Source organism: Sphaerodactylus townsendi, linkage group LG14, assembly GCF_021028975.2.
Source record: "Sphaerodactylus townsendi isolate TG3544 linkage group LG14, MPM_Stown_v2.3, whole genome shotgun sequence".
NCBI lineage: Eukaryota > Metazoa > Chordata > Lepidosauria > Squamata > Sphaerodactylidae > Sphaerodactylus > Sphaerodactylus townsendi.
In genome coordinates, this window is record NC_059438.1 from 16,779,588 (window position 1) to 16,793,512 (window position 13,925).

General features: G+C 44.0%; 1 protein-coding gene across 1 annotated transcript in view; it reads left to right on the top strand.

Moving 5' to 3' along the window:
- Nucleotides 1-13,925, top strand: part of ITFG1 (integrin alpha FG-GAP repeat containing 1) — a 113,182-nt gene that overhangs the window by 81,202 nt on the left and 18,055 nt on the right. The window contains exon 14 of the mRNA XM_048516173.1: nucleotides 245-323. Within this exon, the coding sequence (XP_048372130.1) occupies nucleotides 245-323 (79 nt within the window). The remainder of the gene's footprint in view (nucleotides 1-244; nucleotides 324-13,925) is intronic.

Genomic DNA, 13,925 nt, shown 5'->3' on the forward strand with positions numbered 1-13,925 from the left:
CAGTGTCATTATGGAGGGTAGAAGCGGAGTGGAACAGGCGACCCCCGTATCGTTTGCGACATGAAAACAAATTATCTTCTATCTTCAGAATATCAACAATAAATCATTGTAGCCTTCTCGGTGCCAGGAACAAAAGGAATCTGCAATCATTTCGTGATTTTTTTTTTTTTATTCTTCCTGTGCTGATTGCTAGGCTTTGAAAAGGTGGGGAAAGAAAAGTAAAACTGATTATGTTTTATTCCAGCCCTTTGGTGTGAATCAACCTGGACCTTATATTATGTACACAACAGCAGATGCAAATGGATACCTGAAAAAGGGTTCAGGTAAGGCTGTTTTTTTCTGCTGGTGGTGTGCTTTCTTTGCCAGTTTCTCAAAGTCGGGTCTTTGGATAGCGGTGACAGGAAAGGGGCTCTTAACTCCGTCCTTCCCAAGATACTGAGAAAAAGGGGGGCGGTGGCCACAGAGGAGCTGCGTGGCATAGTGGTTAAGTGCTTGCACTGCCACTCACACGGTCAGGAGTTCGAGCCCCCTGTGGGTCAGATATCCTGGCAGCTGGCTCATGGTCAACTCAGACATCCATCCATTTTTTGGTCGGTAAATGAGTACCTAGCTCAGTGATGGCGAACCTTTTCAAGACCGAGTGCCCAAACTGCAACCCAAAACCCACTTATTTATTGCAAAGTGCCAACACAGCAATTTAACCTGAATACTGAGGTTTTAGTTAAGAAAAAATGGTTGGCTCTGAGGCGTGCGTTACTCAGGAGTAAGCTTGGTGGTAGTTGTTGGCTTTGCTTTGAAGCAACCATGCAACTCTTCCAATGGGTGAATCACGACCCTAGGAGGGTTTACTCAGAAGCAAGCCCCCATTGCCAGCAACCGAGATTACTCCCAGGTAAAGGATCGCGCTTTAGTTCTTTGCATGAAAATCAGTGGGGTTTAACAGCGCTTAACAGGGTTACCTATACTGCTTCCCCAAAACTAGGTCTTAGGTTTGATGCTAATAATCGAGCCCAGCAGCTGAGGCCAGTCTAGATGTGGGGGGGGGGAGTGATTTTCCACCTCCCACATGATGAACTCTGTTTGTGCGTGCCCACAGAGAGGGCTCTGAGTGCCACCTCTGGCACCCGTGCCATAGGTTCGCCATCACTGACCTAGCTCATAGCTAGGGGGTAAAGAATAGCCGGGGAAAGCAATGGCAAACTACCCCACAAAAGCGGCTTGCCTATAAAATCACTGCTCGCAGTGGTACCCCAGGGTGAGACACAACTGAAGGGGGAACTTTACCTTTACACAACCACAAGGTAGAAAACAGAAGTTGTACCACAAGGCTACCGCTTATTGCTGACAATAATAAGCCTCCAACTGGAATGCAAAAAAAAAGAACTTATTAAACAATATAATTCTTTTACATTTCGGTTACATTTCAAATACAAAATACAAAAATAAATAGATAAATAGGGGTTAGCCTTATGGACTTTTCTATTTATCTATTTATTGGGGGGGGGGGTTAACAGAATAAGCTTGAAGTCTCATTTTGAGGTCAGCATTGAATCTAGAGTACCGACTAGCTTATTCTTGTATAAACAGCTGATTTGTGACAGACTTGTATACTTTATGCTTTCTCATTTGAAATGTAACAGAAATGTAAAAGAATGATATTGTACAATAAGTTCTTTTTTGGCACTCCAGTAGTAGCAGGAAGAACCTTCAAATGAACCAGCATAAATATGGGTCTTAGTTGGGGCGAGGATAAATTTAAAAAGTACGATGGCAAGGCATTACTGGGAAGATGTTTATGCAATTGTGGATCTTTTTTGTGCATTTATTTTCCCCCTGTGCTAGTTATGAACAATAAGAGTTGGCACAAACTCGGGCTTAATATTTCAGGAGAGCTGATGCCATAAAAGTATACAACTCTGTGGAACAGCTGGTTGCGGGTACCCATATAATTAAGCAGATTATAATAAGCATCTCAGATACAAGGTGGTCATATTTTAACGCTTCAAAACCACCAACAGACTGAATCTCTGCATGAGCACTGTTAGTCTGGGTGGTTTTATAACCTAGTTGGCTGCTAATAAATTAAAACGTTTCTAATGCACAGATGGTGAGGAAAACCTGTCCTCCTGAGAGAAAGATCAAGAGGGGGAAAGGTCAAAATGAGCCTAGAATGAAACTCACTGGAAACCAAGCTTGTCTAAAAGCCGAGCACAATACACAGAACAGGGTCTGCAACCTGCGGCTCTCCAGATGTTTATGGACTACAAATCCCATCAGCCCCTGCCAGCATGGCCAATTGGCTCATGCTGACTGGGGCTGATGGGAATTGTAGTCCATGAACATCTGGAGAGCCACAGGTTGCAGACCCCTGGACTAGGAAATGCCACAAAAATCAGTCAGGGAACCCTTCGGTGGCCCAGACTAACCCTTTGATCCAATTTGGATGTTAGTTGCAGCTGTTTTAAAGGGCCGGGAAGCTTCCTGGGCATTATCTGAAACAGAACCTGTGGATTTTGCCCTTGGCGAGTTTCCTGCACAGGAGGTCTCTTGAGATCTAAGTCGCCCCGCTTTCTAGAATAATTCACGAGCGGGAACTCGGATGCCCGAGGTATTTGTGCTCATAACAGAAATGCTCTGAAACACTCATAACTAGTGACCCCCTGAATCCTCTTCCAGTCATCCATTGGAAATGGCACAATTACATGTAGGGGGAGAGGCCCCTGACCCGCCCCTGAAAGGTTGAAGTCTTGTAAAAAAGAAAGTAGAGGCAGATTCCAATGCAGCTTTGTCTGCAAAGAAGGATGGTGAAATCAGAATCGCAGAATTATGAACAGTGGAAAGTGCTGTCAAGTAGCAGCCTATTCATTGGCAACCTGGTAGCATGTTCAAGGGAAGAGGCAAGCAGAGGTGGTTTGCCCTTGCCTGCCTCTGCATAGCAAGTCTCAACTTCCTTGGTGGTCTCCCATCCAAATACTAACAAGGGCTGACCATTTTTAGCTGCCAAGGTCTGATTAGATCAGCCAGTAGTGGCGAACCTTTGGCACTCCAGATGTTATGGACTACAATTCCATCAGCCCCTGCCAGCATGGCCAATTGGCCATGCTGGAAGGGGCTGCTGGGAATTGTAGTCCATAACATCTGGAGTGCCAAAGGTTCGCCACCACGGGGCTGGCCCCTCTTCTTCTGCGACAAGAACTGCCGTAACATGCCATCTTATACATTATTATTCGACCATTTTTATGAATAGACCTTCCTTTCTCAGTTTTTATCCAATCCAGATTCAGTCTGGTTCAAAAATTCCTGATGCCTAAAGTACAGTCCTAAGCAGAGTTGCACCTTTCTAAGTCGACTGAAGTCAGTGTGCATAAAAGAGCTATAATACTGTTTAGGACTTCAGTGCTCATTCCTCAGAACTGTGTCGTATGCTGTAGGTAAAAAATTGAGTCAGAACAAGCTACGGGCTTCTGAATCCATTTCTACGAAGAAGCAATGCTGGCAAATACTGCTCTGTTTACTTCTAACAAACTGTTTATTGTATTGTCGAAGACTTTCTTGGCCGGAATCACTAGGATTTTGGGGGTTATCCAGGTTGTATGGCCGTGTTCCAGTAGTTTTTTCTCCCAACGTTTCTCCCGCATCTGTGGCTAGCATCTAGTGGAACATGGTCATACAACCCAGAAAACCCACAACATCCTAGAAACTCTTTATTGTGTTTTAACCAAATACCACTTATAAGCTGTTTCTATCGCTTCAAGCTAGAGAAACACATTGGGTTTTTCTTTGCAATATGAAAATGGCAGATTGCCATTTATCCAGACACCGCAGGCCACAGAATACTACTGGGTGAAATGCAGTGAATTAATGAAGAAGATGCTCATGAGTTAGGTGCTCTGATGCCGTTATAACCAAGTCACACGAGTTGTGCGGCCAGTTTGTGGCCCTAACAAGAAGTGTTCTGATTCAGTCACTAATCGGCAGCAACAGACATCACCTTTGGCATCGCTGGGAAGAAAAATGCAATTTATAGAAATTGTTCTGGAGCTATTAACTGGTTGTAATGTTTCTTGCGAGCGTAAAATGGCCCTGAATGATGAACTTCTGTTTGAACTGAAAGCAAAACGAAGGCAAGCGACTGTAGCCACAGATAACAAAAAAGATATTTCTCTATGAAATATGACTTTTCTGAAGGCATTCTGGTACAATAGTTATCTTGTACACAATTCGTCATTTCAGAAGAGAAAAGCTACCAGCCAGCTTACAAAAGGAATGTACAGAGAATGCAGTTTTTGATGTACAGCCTTCCAAAAAAGAATATTTTGGGCCTCGTGGGTTAACCACGTGGAAGTCTCAATCTGTGGCCAGTATCTTCCTTACTGCATCGGGTAGGGCAAAAGTGAGGCATTCATGTCTGGTTCACCTCTTCAAAAACAATCATCTCAAATATTTTTCAGAGGTTGTGAGGCAGATTTTAGGTTGCAGGCCAGGCATTGTGGACGGCGGTGGTCCTTCAGCCTGTCGTTGGTGTGCTGCTGTGGTCATCACACAGGCCGAGAATCTGGTGCCGTTAGCCCTAGCCAGTAAGGCGGGCTGATCCTTGTCAGATTCCCCATTCAGACAGTAATTCACTTGATGGGTTTGAGGCTTTTATTGAAGACGTGTCAGGAACATAGAAAGAGAGTTCTGGCAGAAAGCGCGCCAAACTCTTGATAATATGAGTGCAAGAACTCCACCTCCACATGAGAGGCAGACAGTTCACAAAGTCCAGCCTGGAGTCTCTTCCCAGCCGCAGAACTCCAAGGCCGCAGCCAGAAGTGAGAACAGCACCTGCAAAAGCGAAGCAAAAGCCAAGTTTCCCCGACGGCAGCGTCGTGACAATCCTAAATGTTTTGGGACTTGACTGGACCCACCCCAGCAGTTTTCCAATATCTGCCAAAAGGAGCCGAGGGAGTTAACAATGCAAATTATTGGATGTACGTAGGCGGCAGGCGGAAGACGTGAAGCTGCCGTCAAGCGGCGCCCAAAATTAAAGCCTTCTGATGTATAAATATTGATGAATTTGCGAGATTAGTTTTTAAATATTAATGCCCTGTTGTTTGCAAGCAATATTCCAGTCATCTTTTTGAGTGTCAGGCTTCGGAGTCGCTCTTCAGGCCTTGCCGTCATATGGTTGATGATGATTAGCTGATTAGTGCATCCCGTTACTAGGGGTTGAGCAGTAAAGCTCAGGAAAGGAGGCCGTTTGCCTGCCTTGGCTGATTCAGAAAGAGCATTTATTTCCCAAATTAAAATATAGCCGGAAATTGAGTTCATCATTCTGCTCTAGACACTTTATGAAAACATACTTTTTCTCATTTATCTAGTGCTTTAGAAAATTGAGTGGTCTTTACATATATTATTTCAGTGTTCCATGCAACAACCCTGTGTGGTTTGAGCTGGCAATATTATTCCCATTTTGCAGATGTGGAAGTAAGACTGAGATAGTAGATCACCCATTCATGACACAGGAAGAGTTGAAATGGGGATTTCCTGACTCATAGCACATTCTCTTAGCCACTGTTCTGTAGTCCTTGCTTTTGTATTTGGTAATTCTAATTTAGAAATTCCTAACTAAACCCAAATATTTCAAAATATATTTATATGCTTTAGAAGTACAAATTCTAGTGCATATTTTTCATTTTAAAACTGATGCGTGCTCTTTTTTTTTTTTTTTTGCATTTTGCTTTGGATAAAACATTTCTTTTTTATATATAATAGCTGCATCCATGTTTATTTTGTTCTCTGCACTTTGTAATTATCATGTTCAGGCATCTCCCAGCTGAAAATGATTTATTGTCTATGCGAAAGAGGATTAGGCAGGCTTTCAAGGCTTTTAATAAAGCTTCTTCGAGCCTGGAAAAAGCTTATTTAGTTTGAAGCTAAATGGAGAAAGAAAGAAAATCATTTGCATAACTGGTAAGGTTGGACGTTTAAGGTTCATGGAGTTGTTTGCATCAGGCACATTCTCAGATGGGAGAATTCCCATCACTGAAATCAATGGATTTAGACCGGACTAACTCTGTATAGTCCTGTACTGCCGGTCTCTGGTACTGAAAACCGAAATCCTTGTGGTGTCTTAAAGTCTACAGTTTTATTATGGCACGAATGTTGCCGTTCAAGCATTTGAGGCCCTCTGGCCAATGCTGTGCAGTCGCTTATTCAAGGTACTTTGCAGAATGAAATGCCATCGTTCCCCGCTCTCCCACTTGAGCTGTGGAGGCTTATCTGGTGAATCAGATTAGCTTGTGCTCTGCAACACATGCCAGCTGGGTGTCCTTGGGCTAGTCACAGTTGTTCGGAGCTCTCTCAGCCCCACCTACCTCACAGGGTGTTTGTTGTGGGGGGGGGAGGGAAAGGAGATTCTAAATCCCTTTGAGTCTCCTTACAGGAGAAAAAGGGGGGATATAAATCCAAACTCTTCTTCTTCTTCTTCGTCTTCTTAAAGACCAACACGATTTTTTTGATTGTAAGCTTTTGGTAGTCAGCGCGCCCGTTGGATCTGACAGAAGGGAGCTTTGATTCTTGAAAGCTTCTACCCCCAAAATCTTGTTGATCTCTGAGGTGCTGCTGGAATTGGATCTAGCAGAACCCATGATCACCGTTGAGTCCAAGACGAAAGCGGCATGAATTGCATAGACCTCCATGACCCATAAAAACGTGAATTGAAGGCAGCTGATCCTTTCCCTCTTTTTCTTCTCCCTTTCCCTGCTTCAGACATAGCCTTCCCCCTCAACAATCCACCCTTTGCTAAGCTTAAATTTCAAAAATGCAAATGGGGTAATTGGATTATGCAAATCGTGCATTCTGATTGCAAAAGGATTAGACTGCTGGTTTTGAGGGCCCGGATTTCCGCAGAATCTCCCAATACCCATGAACGCAAAAGGAGATTCTGTCTGCTTCAGATGTTTCTTTCTCCCAGTTCTTGAATGACCTAGTCAGGGAGCCCTGTAATATTTCACAGGGAAAGAGATGACTAATCATCATTAAATTCTGTGGCGTATTAACCCCGTGGCCCAGTCTGACAGGCAGAAAGGGCACAAGAGGCTATCTCTGTCCTTAAACTCCGGGGACATTTCTCTTCTCAATTCATTGCTCTTTATGTCCGGATATGATGACCAATGCCTCACCGTGGCGCTTTTCTACTTTGCTGACAATCTCCAACTTTCCTCGGCAGCCTGGCCTTTCACCCACTGCTGAGCCAGCATTTCGGTAGCCCTTCTGGGCTCGTGCCGTTTAGTAACGCCGTGGTTATTTAACACCGCTTTGGGTCCTTGAGCTTATGATCTACAATAACAGGGCTAGCCGGGAACAAGTGGTTTGCAGCAATTTTGCCAATGTCCTTATGGAAAAAAACCACATTTGAGGTGGCACTGAAGTGTCATCACACATAATTGGTTTGGGGAGTGGGAGGGCAGTTCTCATTAGGGAGTGACCCCCCCCCCCCCGCTCTAAAGGCAACACGTGGAAGCAATGTGAAGGAGGACGATAATGGGTGGAGGGAGGAATTTCCCAGGCACCAGGAGGGAAAGGAAATGTTTGGGAAAGTGGTACACACAAATATTTCTTCAGAAAGATGAGTACTTTGCAAGTTTGAAAGATTGCTGCATATTCACCTTCTGTTGAATAAAAGGCGCTGTGTCTGAAGCAGGGGCATCTTGGCTTGGACTAAGGCAGCATCCACTGGACTAACAGTCAGCGTGGTTTAGTGGTTAAGAGCAGGTGGACTCTAACCTGGAAAACCGGTTTTGATTCCCCATTCCTCCACCTGAGTGACAGAGGCTTATCTGGTGAACCAGATGTGTTTCTGCACTCCTACATTCCTGCTGGGTGACCTTGGGCTAGTCACAGTTCTCTCAGAGATCTCTCAGCCCCACCTACCTCAAGAGGTATCTGTTGTGGGGAGAGGAAGGGAAAGGACCTTGAGTCTCCTTAGGGGAAAAAAAGGTGGGGCATAAATACAAATTCCTCCTCCTCCTCCTCCTCTTCTTCTTCTTCTTCTTCTTCCTTTTTACCAAAAGAAAGGGCTGGCATAGGAAGGAAGGAAGGAAGGAAGGAAGGAAGGAAGGAAGGAAGGAAGGAAGGAAGGAAGGAAGGAAGGAAGGAAGGAAGGAAGGAAGGAAGGAAGGAAGGAAGGAAGGAAGGAAGGAAGGAAGGGAAGGAAGGAAGGAAGGAAGGAAGGAAGGAAGGAAGGAAGGAAGGAAGGAAGGAAGGAAGGAAGGAAGGAAGGAAGGAAGGAAGGAAGGAAGGAAGGAAGGAAGGAAGGAAAGCAGAGGGCAGTGACCCATGTTAACTGTGGCAGAGAGTTGGCTGGGGGAGTGGAGACCAGATTGGAAGAAAGACTAGGAAAGCAGAAAATGCAAGGACAGGATTGCAGATTTGTAACAAGAATGAAAGTAGCTATATATAGGAAATGCTTTTATAGGGGGAAACATTGAGTCATCCACCCGTTTGGTGGTAAAAGAAGGAAGGTGTGCATGTCTCTTTCTAAGTAAAAGCATTAGATGAGCTGGACAGGTGGGGCTTCTATGCAGCACTCAGAATTCAAGGGGGAAGGGTGGCATATAAAACCAATGAAATAAATCAGTTTTGCAGTCCCTGCTCCAAATTATATTTGTGCAGACTCCGCCAATTTGTCCTACAATTGCTTGCCCTTTTTATCGCATCCAGCCAGTCTATCGCCCTACAGCTGCCGGCTTTGTTGGGCACTGGCTTTCTGAATTAAAGTAATTGCCGCAGTGGCTTTTTGGCCCCAGGTCCCGAGGCCTTGCCAAAGGGAATAACCTTTGCAGATTACTCTCTGAAGGTACTCTTCTGCTACTCCTGAGTCTGCTTTGCTGTGGCTTAGTCAAAGTAGGCAGTTTTTAACTGTTCCACAAGTCGCTCTTTTGTTTTTGTTTGCAGTTTGCGGTTTTCTCAATATTTTTTTTAAAAAAATTTACATCTGAGACTTTGCTCTTAATCAACAGCGTCAGTATTGTGGAACTTGAAAAGGGGAAAGGGAAGTTTGCACAGCTGTTTTCCTTTTCATAATCACAGCCTCTCAGATTTGCATAACAATGAGCACTGCATACCATGCTCCCAACAGCTCAGACTCCTCCCAAAGAGAGCGGGGCAGAAGCAAACCCCCAGATTACACAGTGGGAAAATAAGAGCCACTTACCTTTACTTGGGCAAGGCACCTTTCAGCACCAGGCTCTCAAAGGGTGTTCTCACCTCTCCTCAAGTTTCTCTTCTTTTTAAAGCAGGGGTCTGCAACCTGCGGCTTTCCAGATGTTCATAGCAGGGGCTGATGGGAATTTATTTATTTATTTATTTATTTATTTATTTATTCTTTAGACTTTTATACCGCCCTATCCCCAAGGGGCTCCGGGCGGTGTACAACATATAGACGTAATACAGTCATAAAATAGTAGTCCATGAACATCTGGAGAGCCGCAGGTTGCAGACCCCTGCTTTAAACCATCAATCAGTTTTGTCTGCTAGTTCAAATACTGGTTTTAGAAAGCTTTTGGGCTCCCTGATACTCCATCGAGCTAGATTTCTCCATCAAGCTGGCTGTAGCCAAGGTGGACCAATAGTGGTACACTGAACCCACCTTCAAATAAAGGCCTCAGTTAAGATAGGCCTTCTTTAATTCTGCCATGAATAAAGTGAAATCAAGGAAAATGAGAACTCGGTTTTACGCATAGAACAGGGACCCGTTCAGGAAGAGTGTGTGTGTTTGAAGTAGTGATTGGTGCTTCCTCCTCCAGCTGACCTTCTCCAAACTCTACTTACCTGATTTGCCCAGCTGTATCCACCTATGATACATGGTGTTGTGTTTTTTTCAAAACCCCAGTACCTTTATCAAGTTTAAGTGATCTTGGGGGAGAAATCCCCCTTCCAGATAGTATGACTTATGCATAGCAGATTTGTTAAACCATCAACTGGTTTTTGCTGACCAGTTGGTGTGCTGGTTTTAGAAAGCATTTGGGCTCCCTGATTCTCCATCAAGCAAGCTGCAAGGTGGACCATAAAATACAGTTTGTGGAAGATGTTTGATAGAAATAAGTAAACACTTCTTAACTCAAAACAAATGTTCTTATTGTGTCTGCTTATATGTTTCTGGAGCTAACATGAGAGACAAAAACCCGCTCAGATTCTTTGGGTTTGTTGTGGGGTTATAGTTAACCTATTTTGTGGCAATTGTGGACTTTCAGATCATCACTTTGGAGCACCTTCTAGATATGAGATAGCCCCATCCAGCTCTGTTTCCTCTCTTTGGAAGTCTCTGCCTTTTGTGCCGGCCCCATTATCATCAGGTCAACAGGAGAAGTGGAAATAAACCAGGGGAGCAGGCAAGGCAGTTTGGCTTTTTGGGATTTGGATCATCCAGTAATGGGGAAAGGAGGGAAATTGGAATTGGGGAGTGCAATTAGCTATTCACATGTCAATGGAGTGCTAGTATTTACTATGAATTGCCATTTCATTTGAGGCTAGAGTTCTACAACTCTGACTAGTTTGAGAAGGTTCATTTTAGAAGCTTAAAAAAGAGTGGATTTGCGTTAGGGAAAAACAGAAGCATTTAAAAAAGCACAGGAAAATTGAATGTCATCTCAGTTTGGATCCTGGATCTAATTAAAACTCGACCATTCATTAATTTCCCTTCACTTTTTTGACAAGCACGCTAAGAATGACTTCGGTGCTACAAAATAATCAATAATGGCTTACTACATCAGTGCTTTCCTTAACTCCCTTAATTTGTTTATTTTTAAAAAAAAAATTGCTTCAGTTGATGTCTGTTCCTGCATACATATTATTGTGACAACAGCTTGTCAGTCCTAAACAAACACCTCATTTTCCCAGACACGAAAATCCAGCCCGCGTATATATAAAATGGAGCAAGCAGCTGCTAAATCCTTTTAGTAGTCTGAATTATGAAGCTGTTACACTGGATTGTAAAAACATCAAGACTTATAAAATCTGAATTTGAATCCTCTAATAGAATTGCAAGTTAGCAAATTCCTAGGACACACAGCTGTTCTTTTAGCAGGCTTTTTTTTTCAACTTTCTCTTCCATCTTTCTACTTCTTTGGACTAGCAGCTGATGGTTTTGAGGGATCTGCATTCTCCACTGCAGATAACTTAATCTAACATTTAATAATGATAATCTAACTTAATCTAACATCCTCAGAGTTCTCACACATGCACTAAGGCCTTGTGGTGCTGGTACATAGTCCAACAGAAAATATGCAGGGGGACAGCAGTGAACGAAGAGGCAAGCCAAGATTATTTATGGCTTAGGAAACTGTTTTAGATGAGACAGGAAAAAATCCTAAATGTCTGGAGTTACCTAGTTCTCATGGCGTGCCATTGCTGTCCAAGAACGGTACCCTGCCTAGAGAATCCTGAAGCTCCCTCACATAGTTGAAGCATAATATCAGTCACCAGCCTTGAGTCTGTCCTTTACATCCCAAAGGGTTGCAAGCTTGCCTCTGTTCTCAGAGGTGGTTTTTACCAACTGCAGTTCTGAGAAGTCCAGATTTAGGGTCCGAGACATACATTCCAAACAAATGTCCCCCTCGTCTCTCGCGTGCATGGTGCAGCGCAAAAATAACTTGTCGAACCTCTCTAGAGATTGGGCCAATTGCACAAGCGTGTGGCTGCATTCTGCTCTCTTGTTTTGTACACAGTGAAGAGTTTTGAGGGGCAGCGTCACAGTTGAAGAGACCCCAGGCACAGAGTGGTAAGCTGCATCATTGCAGTCAAAAGTTCTGCTCATAACCTGAGTTTGATCCCAACGGAAGTCAGATTCGGGTAGCCGAGTCAAGGTTAACTCAGCCTTCCTTCCGAGGTCGGTCAAATGAGTGTCTGGCTTGCTGGGGGTAAAGTGTAGACAACAGGGAAAGGCAGTGGCAAACCACCCCTTAAACACAGTCTGCCTAGTAAACATCATGATGTAACGTCATCTCATAGGTCAGTAGTGATTCTGTGCTTGCACAAGGGACTACATTCACTTTTTTTTAACACCACAATGGTATGTTGCATGGTCTTGAATGTCCAGAGTTTTGCCTTCTTGGTTGGCTCCATATAATTGATACTGTTCTACCACTGGATATCCTTTATTGCTCTTAATATCAGAAAGCCACATTTGAAAACTACTTAGTATTGTAGAATGCCTTCATACTACCATCTGCATCCAAGACTCTGAATGCTGCCCATGATGGCTATGTTTTGATAATCCTTTCAGATGCTTTCAGCACTGTTTGACATTCTTCAGTGCGCGCCAAACATTCTTGGAGTTCCTACAATTGCTGATTCCTTCCATTTTACCCCCACCTACGTATTCAATCATTCCTTCAAAGACTTAGGAAGTTACTATTAACCACAGTTCTTTTAGTCATCTAACAGAGAGCCAGCATGGTGTAGTGGTTAAGAGCAGGTGGATTCTAGTCTGGAGAACCGGGTTTGATTCCCCACTCCTCCACCTGAGTGACGGAGGCTTATCTGGTGAACCAGATGTGTTTCTGCACTCCTGCATTTCTGCTGGGTGACCTTGGGCTAGTCACAGTTCTCTCAGACCTCTCTCATCCCCACCTACCTCGCAAGGTGTCTGTAGTGGGGAGAGGAAGGGAAAGGAGCTTGTGAGTCACCTTGAGTCTCCTTACAGGAGAGAAAGGTGGGGTATCAATCCAAAAACTCCCTCTTCATCATACTGGCATTTATCTCACGAAAGCTTAGAGTGAACTGCATTAAGAGTATCAGGTGCCTAAAAGAGGGGATGAAGAGTCATGACGTGAACTGCGTGACCTTTGCTAATCCAGCACGCCATAAAACTCTATAATCTGTGTAGATGGCATTTTGGTATTTGGAGGACAAACAGTGGAAGAGAAGGACAGGGGGAGGAATCTTGCTTTCATCTGCTATCCTACCATGTGTTAAACCGATGATCTGTAACGGTTCTATGTGCATACAGCTGCCTACCCATAGAGATGGGGTGAAAACATGTCTCTGAATCGTGCAGAAAGAGAGAGGGTTGCACCTGTGCAAATTCTCTTCCGGCCATCAATTAAGGAAACAACAACTGGATGGAAAACTCCTGGTGTCCTTTTACCGCTGTGCTATAGAGAGTGTCTTAACCTACTGCATCTGTGTATGGTTCTCCAGTTGCACAGTGGCAGATAGGAAGGCGCTCCAAAGGGTGATCACTACTGCTCAGATGATTATCGGCTGCCCTCTTCCCTCCTTGGAAGAACTCTATAATTCCCGAAGCCTAAAAAAAGCCCAAAATATTCTGAGAGACCCGTCTCATCCAGCACACTCTCTTTTTGAACTGTTACCATCCGGCAGACGATACAGGTCTATCAAAACTAGGACAAAGAGGCTTAGAGACAGCTTCTACTCTAGAGCTGTGGCTATGCTAAACTCTGCGGCTTCATGTTGACGTGTTTGGGGCTGTGTAGGGATGGGTGGAGGAAGGGGAAAGTGAGGATGGGGTATGAGTCTGAAATTGTGTGCATTGAGGAATGCTGCTGTAAATTTCGTTGTGCGTGCACAATGACAATAAAATGCTTATGCTTATGCTTAAACAGTGGGGGGTCTGCCCAATTTGTACGATTGCACTGTCCTCCCACCCCAACCCCGATTCACGAAATGCTGGCTGCCTTCGAAGAAGGGTTCTCAAGTCAAGCTTGAGTTTGGCATTTCACACTTTCACATTTTCTTGTTTTTAAAAAGGCTTTACCAAAAACAAGGCTTTCGCTGCCTGACTCTGTTGCCTCCCCACAGTAAATGTGAGGCTCAATTTTCAAACACTTCATAATATTGTTCCTGTTGAGCATCAGACTAGCGTTTTATGTATTAACTTTTCATCTTCGCTGAAGTGGATATAATTGCAATTTTCACCTGGC